Source organism: Mustela erminea, chromosome 13 (genome assembly GCF_009829155.1).
Source record: "Mustela erminea isolate mMusErm1 chromosome 13, mMusErm1.Pri, whole genome shotgun sequence".
In the NCBI taxonomy this organism is placed as follows: Eukaryota; Metazoa; Chordata; class Mammalia; order Carnivora; family Mustelidae; genus Mustela; species Mustela erminea.
The window spans coordinates 5,496,563-5,509,007 of NC_045626.1; the positions used below are offsets into that span (position 1 = coordinate 5,496,563).

Below are 12,445 nucleotides of genomic sequence, written 5' to 3' on the forward strand. Positions count from 1 at the left end.
ATGGATAAAGAAGATGTGGTGTGTACACAATGGAATGTTACTCAGCCATTAAAAGAATGAAATCTTGCCATTTGCGACCACATGGATGGATCTGGAGAGTATTATGCTAAGGGAAGTCAGTCAGAGAAAGACACATACCATGTGATTTCACTCATCTGCGGAATATAAGAGACAAAACAAAAGACTAAAGAAAGAAAGAGACGAACTGGAAAACAGACTCCTACCTACAGAGAAGAAATGGGTGGTTGCCAGAAAGAAGGTGAGAAGGGTAATGGGAGAAACAGGTGAAGGGATTGAGATCACTTACCGTGATGACCGCCAAGTCCTATAGAGAGTTGCTGAATCACTATATTGTACAAATGAAACAAATTCTACTGTATATTAACTATACTGGAATTAAAAAAAAAAAAACTGAAAAAGAGAAAAAAATAATAAAAATAAAAAGAAAGCCATTATGAAGAAATGACCCCAATAGTGAGAAGGAGCGTTAGTAACTTTAGCATTAAACACTTACTATAAATTTGAAAATTTTAAGTACAGAAGTGGAACAATATTTGTAAACATGACACAATACTGAAAAATGATATAACATTCAAGATTAGAACTTTAACATTAGAGTAAATACATTTTATGACTCTTTATTAACATTTTAAATAAAAATTCCTTTATGTTGAGTGTTGTGACTGCCCTTCTCTCTCTTGTCCTCCCTCAACTAATTCAGATATGCCCAATATATTTTGGTTGTCTTCTACGGAAGTTTTTATTCTTAAAAATCAGCAACATATAGGTATGTGTTGTTTGTCTCAGACTCCTGTAGGATTTACACATTGGGGTAGAGTGAAGTGCTCTTTCAGGAAATATGGTGCATGCTTGCCACCTTGTGGTGAGAATGGGAACAAGCGAGCATTTCAAAACCACCCCAAGGAAAGCAAAGAATTCAGTGAAAACTAAGTTCACTAATTATCTTTAAATATCGTAAGGTATAAATGCTATGTGAAAACTATTATTTTACTGGTTAAATTATAAAAGAGAATATATATTTTTTAAAATATTATTTTTTAAGATATTATTTTTAAAAAATATTTAAAATAATATAAAAATATTTTAATTATTATTATTAAAATAAATATTAATAATATAAATATAATATTTAAAATATTATTTATATTATTTAAAATATTATTAATAGAATATTAAATAAAATATATTTAAATTTTAAAAATAAAAAAAGATTTTTAAAAATACTATTTTCATGAAAAGTTAAAATGTGTCTCTGAATTACAAAAAATAAATGTGTGTTTATGTACAGATACACAAGTGTCGGTATACATATTTTTATGTGTATATGTTCATATGAAACATTTCTCAATAAAAGCTAAATATAATTTGTGAATATCCTAGAAATAGTCATTGTCTGCATTTTTGCTTAATATTTCCAGTAAAATCTTCCCATGTGCATATTTGTATGTGAGGCTTTATAATTTAAAACAATCTGTTTCCTAATGTCTCATCCAGCTTTATACCTTAGTAATTTCCCATGCTGTTCTCTATTCTCTCAAGAAATAAGAATTCTATCACGATAATTTTTGAACACCGTGGTAAGACTTCCGAAGAGTTTGCTTTGGCTTTTGTTTTTGTTCTTGTTTGTCTATCAAGCGGTAAACTAATAAAATTGGAGCATCTGGATTAAACAAAGTTAGATGGGCTTCATGGTACCCACTTCTGTGAACAAGGGACGGTTTACCAAAAGCTGATAATGGAAGGGCACCGTGCTTCTCAGTCTTACTGACCCACAGTACATTTCTTCCTTGCTAGAGCAAAATGTTGCATTAAATTTCATGTTTCCGAAGAACTTATCATGAGATATTTGGATAAATGTTCACTTGAGATGTTTTAAATTGAAATTTTAAAATTGGACTTAAAGTACTCATCGATGCTTTCAAAATCTGCATCTGTATGTTGTATTTCTCTGTTCCTAAAACTTTGTTATTACAGTTGTAGAACATTGTTGTCACTTTTTTCCAACCTCAATTTATGGGATCACTAAAAAGTTCAGAAAAAAACACTCAGGGAGCCAGAAAAAACACTCAGATTGGAGCCAAAACACCCAGATCTATTATACACACTTGCTGGTCTTGGCTTTCCGGGATGGGACTTGAATCTGTCTTTCCAATTTGGTGTGAGAAAATGCACATATCTTGATCATCTTATTATCCTGTGAATCAGAAGTATCGTAACTATTTTCTACATCTAAACCTTCCTCCTTTAGTGTAGTTTAAGCATGTGGTAAGATCGGCATTTCCCATTGTATTTAACATGCATAAAATCTATTTTCTCTTTCTTTTTTAGAATTGAACTTCAGTATATAAAGTATAAAATACTAGGCATGAGTAGAGCAAAGAAATTACTCCCCAAGATGTTAAAATAACTCAGCAAGTCTCAGTTTCAGGAAAGCTCTGAACATATCTAGAAAGGTGTGTAGTTGACTATAAAAATGGAGATTGGTTACAGATTTACCTTTTTTTTTTCCTTTTTATATGAAAATACTACAACAACATAGATTCAAAGAGTTGGAGCTTCCAAGTTTCTGGTGTACTAGTGACTTTGTTTTCACAATTAAATATATTGCTAAATTCGTATAATTACTTTCAAGAGAGAAAAGGGATAAACACATTAATTTCTGTGAGTCTTGTAAGATTAATTATTGATATTACCGGTCATTGTTCCTTCATGTTATATTAGAAATAATTTGAAACCATTTTGTGACTCCTAGGAGGGAGTTGTCCGCTTTGCATGTGGGATTGGATTTTTGTGAAATGAACCATAGGTGTTGTAGGAAGTAACAGCTTGGAGAAAGATATGCTAGGGACACTCTAAAATTAATATTCCCCAGACATTTTTGAGAAAAGGATGTTTCACGATACATTCCTGGCTGTGAACGGGGCTGGCCCAGAGCCCGTGTGCACCGCTGTGGGGGAGTGCCCAGTGAGGCCCAGCGGTCAGCGTCCCACTGCTCCCACGGGTTGGTTCCCTTGAGTTGATCGTTGGATATTTTAAATATCACCCTGAGGTATAATAGCTTATACATCTATGTGCTGAAACCATTTAATTATTTCTTTTACAGTGTTGTACTCTCTATAGAACAGCTATGCCAAAAGAGTAAACACATGTGTGTATAACTCATCTTTTTAGACACCGTTTATTGCACACTGTCATGTATGAAATCATCCGTTTAGGTCTGCGTGGTCCTCCAGTGTTGGTGAGAGGTCTGTGAATGACCGTGTGCTCGTAAAGGTATTTTTTATACCTGATGGGTAACTACTTTTAGAATGACCGTTATTTAATATTACATCGCTCTACTTTCATATTCTGTATCTCCTTAATATTAGAGGTTGTATTTATTTGATTTTGGGTAATTATCATCATAATTCAAAACCAGCTACCATGTGTCTATCCTATATTGGTTACAGTTTTTCAAGACAGATCACCTCACAACTGTATGTGGTAGTCAAGATTAGCCTCCCTTCTATAGGTGTAACCGAAATTGGGGGATTTTAAGGAGCATTGGCTCAAGTTTGCACAACCTGGAAGGGTGAATCTGGGTTTCAGTCTCAAGCAGTTTGGATCCACAGTCCCCGTGCAATGCTTGCGTCCTTGAATAGCTTCTGGTCATAACGCTTGCATTCACAGTTCTCGGCATTATGAAATCACTTAGGTAATTACGATCCTTATTCCCATTTTACAGATGAGGTAACTAGTAAGTGTTCATGGAGGGAGCTATTCTATCCTTTGGGATTACCACTCCTCGAAGCTGAGACCCAGCTCTGCCCACAATAGAGTCATCAGGACTCTGCTGTCCTGGATTGAAGTGTCTGGAGAAACACAGGCTAAGCTTTGTTCTAATGTGCAGTCTCTTATATAGCCAAATAATAATAAATAGTAGTAATAACACTTTGCACAGAAGGATATATTTTGGTGCAGGAGGGAGGAGGGAACAGTGAGGTAAGACCCATTTAGTGGGGTTAGAATATACAATTTCTATGTTACCTGCAGGATTTGTATCAAGAGCAATGCTGCAGTTGTGCACACGACGTTCTTTTGACTGACTAGAGTAGTTCACTACATTCAGTTTCTGTCCTTCTCTTAAAAAAGAAATATCTAGTATTGTGTCTAAATAATAAAATGGGGATGTTCAGTAAGTCCTCCCACGAAGCAAGGTTGCAGAGCTGCGCTCATTTTTCAATACAATTTAAAATAGTTCAGAAATGGGGCACCTGGTTGGCTCAGCCAGTTAAACATCTGCTTCTTGATTTAGGCTCAGGTCAAGATCTCAAGGTTGTGAGATCAAGTCCTGCATCAGGCTCTGCACTCAGTGGGGAGTGTGCTTCAGATTCTCTCGATTCTCTCTCTCTCTTTCCCTCTCTTGCCCTCCCTCCCTCTTTTAAAAAAAAAAAAAAAGTTCAACAACAAAAGCCATGAAAATATTTTTTTCTATATAGTTTTTAAAAAGCCAATATGAAGCTACATGTGTTATTATTTGTTTTAATATTTTATTTATTTATTTATTTAACAGAGAGAGATCACAAGAAGGCAGAGAGGCAGGCAGAGAGAGGGGGTGGGAAGCAGGCTCCCTGCTGAGCAGAAAGCCCGATGTGGGACTCGATCCCAGGACTCTGGGATCGTGACCTGAGCTGAAGGCAAAGGCTTCAACCCACGAAGCCACCCAGGCGCCCCTACATTTGCTATCCTGATAGCAACAGAAAACCTCCTTCCGGAAATAAGTAGATTCTTGATGTTGGGAACCATGCATGTGAGGTAGTCTGTACTGAGTATTGCTTCCTCGGTGGCCATGTTATTGTGAGTAAATCTCATCCTTCAGTTTGTTACAGATGGTTTTAGGAAATAAGGTGGCTGGTTTTTACGAGGCAAGAGCTTATGACAATGCATACTGAATTTCTAAGTAGAACAAGTCCTTCACAAACCGGTAGAATGTGTCTTTCTCTGCCATAGTAAGAGCCAAGGAAATAATCTGAAGTGTAGTTTCTGAGAATATCACAAATTGGATTATACCTGAAGGCTAGCTCTCCACTAATAAACACCTGTTAGAGTGTTCTGCTTTCTGGGACACTCAGGTGGGCACCCTGGCCAGAGTTAATCTGTTTTTTCTTTCTTTCTTTTTCTTTTTTTTTTTTGATTTTATTTATTTATTTGATAGAGAGAGAGAGAGCAGGGGGAGAGCAGAGGGAGAAGAACAAACAGTCTCCATGCAGAGTGTGGAGCCTGACACGGGGCTTGATCCCAAGACCCTGAGACCATGACCTGAGCCCAAATCAAAAGTCAAATGCTTAGCCAATTGAACCAGCCAGGCACCTCCAGAGTTAACCTTCTGCTCAGGAACAGTAATCAATTAAAAGTATCTGTTGAATATTTACTATAAGCCTAGAAATATTAAACCATACGAGAGATTAAAAATGAACATATTTAAGAGGCATGCCCTTAGTCTCAAGGAACATGTGGGGAAAGATGATAAGCCTATGCTACGTGCTAAGCTCTTTTGAAAATTTTAAGTATAATAGGATTTAAGAAAAAGATAATTTTCTTGGTAGCTTGGAATAATATTTCAAAACCGCACAGAGAATACAGTGCTGATACGATTTGGATAGCAGAGTGGAGAATGGATATTGCAGGACAGAGGGAGGGGAGGAACATATTTGGCCTCTGAGCCACAGATATCGGGAATGTGTGGTGGGTCATGGAAAGTAATGTCAGTGTGTAGAATGTGTCCAGACATCCTCGAAAGCACAATAAGAATATAGCTTGCTTTGTCTTATCAGCGGGAGGTAGAAATAAGATCTTTAATGAACCATTGCCTATGTGCATTTACGTGAGAGAAATAGTCAGACGTACAAGAACACTCAGAACCCAATATAAGTTGTTATACATTTGTTTCTTACCCACTGCAAGATTTGCTCTTTATTTGTGTTTGTCATTTTCATTGCAATTCTATATATTCTGGCAAAAGTAAGAAGAAGATGGAATGGTACCTAGAATAATAATAATTGGAAAGAACAAGATGATTAACTGGCACATTTCCCTAATCACTTGATGTAAGGAAGTGCGTCAGGAATGTGATTTCTTGACAGTCCTGATGACCTGTTACGTTACCAGTCAAACCACCAATATTTAACCAAGCTGATACTGGCACATTGGTTTATAAGAGACATTCACAACTTACAAACCAGCAGAACTAGAAACAAAATCCCATTTGGAGAATTCATAATTTAAGTTTCAGCGCTCTTACCAATATTCTCTTGTATTGCGTTCAATTACAGAATCCAATGTCATTTTTATTTACATACTTAAAATTTTAAAAACTAACCCATTCTACTCAATAGTAATTGTAGCAATTTTTCCAACTTATTCTGGAAGGGCAATAAAATTTATGCCCTCTTAAAGGTATTTTTTTTTTTACTTGGTAGATAACTGTACTTCCAAAACCACCCCACTCTATTAGGGCATATCTATCTATTTATTTATTTATTTATTTTTTACCAAGGTATTTTACAGCTACTCCATTTGCAGAAAACTTCTTGTTCTATGTACACATTTTGACAACATTCATTATCTGCTTAACAGACCGTATCAGTTGTGCAAAAGCCATTTCTGAATACAGAAATTTAAATTTCATTCCTTACTAAAGAGCAGATTTTTGCAATCATATATCAGATCATTAAATTTTACATTATAAAAGGCTTATATGATGCTTAACAAGTCACCAGCCCATGTTTAGCATGATACTTTCTTTACAAAATGACTACTGTATATTTTCTACTCTACAATACGCTTGTTTTTTATTTGTTTGTTTTTCAAAATGACCACCACACATTTTTAAATCATTAGCCAGGGACCTACAGTCAAACCAAGCCAAGGGAAGAAGGAACTGTCCTTCTGGGAAGGGCGAGGGAAGAGTGTGGAGGCAGGGTTGTGGAGATCCAGAAGGAATCACTTTGCTTGAGTTAGATCTATCTTTGCCGTATCTTTTTTATTTTCAAGATTTGAGTGTTTTTGTTTTGTTTTGTTTTTTGTTATTACTATTGTTAGGATTTCTCTAGGTGTGTTAAAATACACTAAGTTGCAATATGCAAATTATTTGCCTGACGTTTTTGGTTAGTATAACAAATACATTTAACTTTCCAAAATACCCATGATATATATAGTCTTGAAGGTGAAAAAGTCATTACCACATGACTGGCATTTAAGTAGTACTGATCATTAATAAATCTTTACTCATCGATTAGCCACTGTAAATGATGTGTTTTATATCAAATATGTTTTTCTAGAATCTATCCTTAAAAGGGCTTTAGAACTATTATTGAGAAAAAAGTGAAACACTAAAGTCACATTTTCTAAGATAGGTGGGACCACTGTGAAGGTAAAAACAAAAGTTAGCTGTAAAGCATGATCTGTAAACTACCATCCTGAATTCAGTGTTATTCCAGCGACTGATTATTGTAAACATCCTATTACTTTGATAAATAAATGTATTTCCTAATATTGAAGTCATATCTAATGTTCTACTTTGCTGTGTTCAACTCCTCACTATTTCTCATATCTATGTATCGGATACCTTCCCTGTGTTCTTATTTTACCTCCCAGCACCCTAAGTATACACTGTAACCTGAGATCGTGGATCACTGTACCTAGAGTTACTAGGACGCGTGAAATACATGCAAAGTAGGCTAATTTCATCACCATGCATATGTTAAACGTTGATGAGAACAATACATTTTTTCTTATGTTGTTCAGGATTAATTTTCCTTGTTCTGAATTTCCGTGGTATTCTTTGTTTTGTTCATGTGCTTCAGTGATAGTATAAGGATGTTTGATACATACTTTCTTCATTAGTATTTTGCAAGTCTGTGCTTTATGCAGTTATTTCAATGTTAATTGAATGAAGACTTTTTACACAATACTACATTTGTACAGACAGAATTTCAGTGTAAAGCATAGCATTATCCATGTAGCAGACACTTTATTTTTGTTAAATGAATGCACCGTGTCAAAGAAAAAAAGACCCATAGAGATAATGTATTTCATTTTTATGATGGAAAGCCCCTGTGCCAGTTTTATAAACTACGCACATCTAGAGAAGTGCCAGCCCTGTTAGCAACACAAGGAATAATTACCACAATGGCAGCACTTCTGAGAACAGAATGTCAGGTGATTTATCTCAATTTGATGGGAAATTATCATTCTACTGTTTTTGTTTTTAGATTTGCAATATGAGTGATTTACTACTGAGTATCAGGTCTAACTTTTTTCTTCATTTTCCTTTCCTACTCTTATCTTTAGCTCCCTGTGAAGGCAATACATTCTTCTGCCACAGTAACATGTGTATTAACAATACACTGGTCTGCAATGGACTCCAGAACTGTGTGTATCCTTGGGACGAGAATCACTGTAAAGGTAATGATCAAAAATCTGCAGAAGTCCTCTGCCCGTAGAGTGGGAAGCCTTTATTAGGATGTGGAAATGTATCAGAGCAACTTGAAAATTGATATGCATATGGGCTTTGTGGAGCCTCCTGTATATTTTGTAATTCATGTGCAAACGTCTTTCTTTGCTTTTGCCAGAAGTTTCCTTATTCATTAATGTATAGTAGATAATCTTTAACATTTGAATGCTCATTAAAGACACCTTGTTAGCACCTGCAGAGCCCTGGAGAGGAAAGGCAGCTTTTAGTGCAGCGCGTTTTTCCTGTCAGACCTGGTGCCTTTCCTTTGTGCCTGCACCTCTCACCAGTCTGTCTTCTCGGGACTGTGTGCATGTACTCCAGGGGGAAGGTGCACTGAAGGAACATTTGTGCTTTCAGGTACTTCCAGCCACTTAACTTGACTTCAGTTTTGCTACCAAAATGCTTTTCTTCCTTTCCAATGAAAATAGCTCCCAATATCCCTGCTCCCTTTTCTAGCTTGAACACAAAGGTTTGTTTATGTAGATAACAATCCATGGGTTGGCTATGAATGTTGAGTGTTTTAGTTAAGTTGAAAAATGCCAGGCATATTCTTTTATTCAGGTTCAATATTAACTGATTTGTAAAGGGAAATAACAGGCAATCAACCCTTTCATGCTTCAAGTCCAGTATTGTCTACTAAAATGTCTTCTGTCGATGGAAGCCAAGAGACATCACCATAGTAGGCATGGTTCATGGTCAAGGAGAAAGGCATATGCAGCCTTGATTATTTTGATGGTGGAAGTAGGTGATTATTCAAGGAACCACTTCTAAATGATGGGAGAGTAAGTTATCTGTGTAGTAGAATCTTAAATCAGTGTCATTAATGATTGGTAGTAATAAGCTTTATTTGCCCAATGGGATTTGTTCCCACACATGTAGGACCATTTGACATGAGAGAGAAGTGAACAGAATGTGAATGGATAGGTTTTTTTGAGCTTCCGTGTTTATCTTCTCCAGATGGCAAGACCACTAATTTGATTTCTACTTCATTCTCTTGCAGGGAACACACCTTTACCATTTCGATCTTTGTGACAGGCTACCCTCAGAGATATTGCAGGTTCCATTCTAGACCACCACAATAAAGCTAATGTAGCAATAAAGCGAGTCAAATGAATTTTTTGGTTTCCTAGCAAATATAAAATTTGTTTATACTACACCACAGTCTATTAAGGATTTGATAGCAGTATGTGTATAGAGGCAATGCATTATGCAGCTTAATTAAAAAGTATTTACTGCTGAAAACTGCTAGCCATCACAAAACCTTTCAGCAAGTCAAAATCTGTGATCACAGGTCACCGTAATAAATATAGTAATAATGAAAATGTTTGCAATATTGCAAGAATTATCAAAATGTGACACAGCAAAACAAAGTGAGCAAATGTTATTGGGGAAAGGGTGTTGATAGACTTCCTTGGTGCAGGATTGCTACAAACCTTCAGTTGTTGAAAACAGTATCTGTGAAGTGCAACAAGGTGACGTGTGAGGAAACGAGCCCTACCTGTAGTTTACTGGAGTTAGTACCACAGACTAACATAGGGTGTATCCTAAAAAATGTCCCATGTGCCCTTGAAAAAGAATGCATGTTGCCATTATTAGGTGGCTTGCTCTAGTGATGTAGGTTTACAGCACTGTTCAAGTTTTCTGTTTCTGTTTTCATTTTCTACCATATTTTATCTATTTTTTTTACATTTGAACTTTATTTTTGCTTTGTTTTATTTTAAGTTTTATTTTTTTTTTTAGTGTTCCAAAATCATTGCTTATGCATGACACTCAGTGCTCTATGCAATATGTGCCCTCCTTAATACCCACCACCAAATTAAGTGTTAATCAACTGTTTACATTGTCATAAGGTTTCCAGTCAACAGAAGGCTGTTAGTAGTTAGCTTTTGGGGGAGTCAAAGTTGTACATGGATTTTTAAAAACACATGGATTGTGTCCCTAACCCCTGCATTGTTAAATGTCAATTATATATTTGGTATGTAACTGAAGACTCTGTCAGTGGGTCCAGTTTAGGTATAGACTGATCCCGGTATTTATTTATTTTTCCATTTCATTTTATTTTATTTCTTTTCAGTGTTCCAACATTCATTGTTTATGTACCATACCCAGTGTTCCATGTAATATGTACCCTCCTTAATACCCACCACCAGGCTCACCCAACCCTCCCACTTTCCACCCCTCCAGAACCCTCAGTTTGTTTCTCAGAGTCCACAGTCTCTCATGCTTCGTCTCCACCTCCAATTTCCCCCAGTTTACCTTTCCTTTCCTTCTCCTAATATCCTCCATGTTATTCTTTATGCTCTACAAGTAAGTGAAACCATATAATTGACTCTCTCTGCTTGACTTATTTAACTCAGCATAACCTTTTCCAGTCCCATCCATGTTGATATAAAAGTTGGATATTCATCCTTTCTGATGGAGACATAATATTCCATAGTATATATGGACCACATCTTCTTTATCCATTCATCCATTGACGGGCATCTTGGCTCTTTCCAAAGTTTGGCAGCTGTGCCCATTGATGCTATGAACATTGGGGCACAGATGTTATGAACATTGGGCCCTTGTTTCACTACATCTGGATCTTTGGAATAAATATCCAGTAGTGCAATTTCAGGGTCATAGGGAATCTCTATTTTTAATTTCTTAGGGAATCTCCACACTGTTTTCCAAAGTGGCTGCACTAACTTGCATTCCCACCAGCAGTGCAAGAGGTTTCCCCTTTCTCCACATCCTCTCCTATACTTACTATTTACTCTCTTGTTGATTTGGGCCATTCTAACTGGTGTAAGCTGGTATCTCAATGTGGTTTTGATTTGAATTTCTCTGATGGCTAAGGATGATGGACATTTTATCATGTGTCTTGGAGAAGTATCTGTTCATGTCTCTGCCCATTTTTTGATGTGATTATCTGTTTTGTGTATGTTGAGTTTGAGGAGTTCTTTATAGATCTTGAATATCAGTCCTTTGTCTGTAGTGCCATTTGCGAGTATCTTCTCCCATTCCGTGGGTTGCCTCTTTGTTTTGTTGACAGTTTCCTTTGCTGTGCAGAAGCTTTTGATCTTGATGAAGTCTCAAAAGTTCATTTTTGCTTTTGTTTCCTTTGCCTTTGGAGACATATCTTGAAAGAAGTTGTTGTGACCAATGTCAAAGAGATTGCTGCCTTGTTCTCCTCTAAGATTTTGATAGATTCCTGCCTCACATTGAGGTCTTTTATCCATTTTCAGTTTATCTTTGGATCCAACAGTACATTAAAAAGATTATCCACCATGACCAGGTGGGATTCATCCATGGGATGCAAGGGTGGTTCAACATTTGCAAATCAATCAATGTGATAGAACAAATCAGTAAGAGAAGAGAGAAGAACCACATGGTCCTCTCAATCAATGCAGAAAAAGCATTTGACAAGATAGAGAATCTGTTCCCTGATTAAAATCCTTCAAAGTATAGGGATAGAGGGAACATTCCTCAACTTCATAGAATCTATTTATCAAAAAACCCACAGAAAATATCATCCTCAATGGGGAAAAACTGACAGCCTTCCCTTTGAGATCAGGAACACAAGAAGGATATCCACTCTCATCACTCTTGTTCAACATAGTATGAGAAGTCCTAGAAACAGCAATCAGACAACAAAAAAAAATAAAAAGTATTCAAGTTGGCAATGAAGAAGTCAAACTCTCTCTCTTTGCAGATGACATTATATTTTATATTTTATCTATTTTTGAAAGTACCTGTTCAATTCTCCAACTATTATGGTTGAATTTTATGCTTTCTTCATTTCTGTATATTTTCATTTTATGTATTTTTGAGCTAGTTGTTATGTCCATATATGTTTAAAATTATTGTATTTTTCTGATGGCTTGGCCCTCTTATTGATCATTAAAAACCAATCACTTTTTGTTTTATTTTGTCTAATATTAGCACATC

The 12,445-nt window shown here is 36.1% G+C and overlaps 1 protein-coding gene across 5 annotated transcripts in view; it reads left to right on the forward strand.

Annotated features, from left to right (window-relative positions):
- NETO1 (neuropilin and tolloid like 1) overlaps positions 1-12,445 on the forward strand; it is a 125,207-nt gene that overhangs the window by 91,023 nt on the left and 21,739 nt on the right. For all 5 annotated transcript variants that reach the window (XR_004278128.1, XM_032310844.1, XM_032310841.1 and 2 more), the window contains exon 8: positions 8,353-8,466. Coding sequence is in view for 4 of the 5 variants with exons in the window: in XM_032310844.1 (XP_032166735.1) it covers positions 8,353-8,466 (114 nt within the window). In the remaining variant the exon portion in view is untranslated. The remainder of the gene's footprint in view (positions 1-8,352; positions 8,467-12,445) is intronic.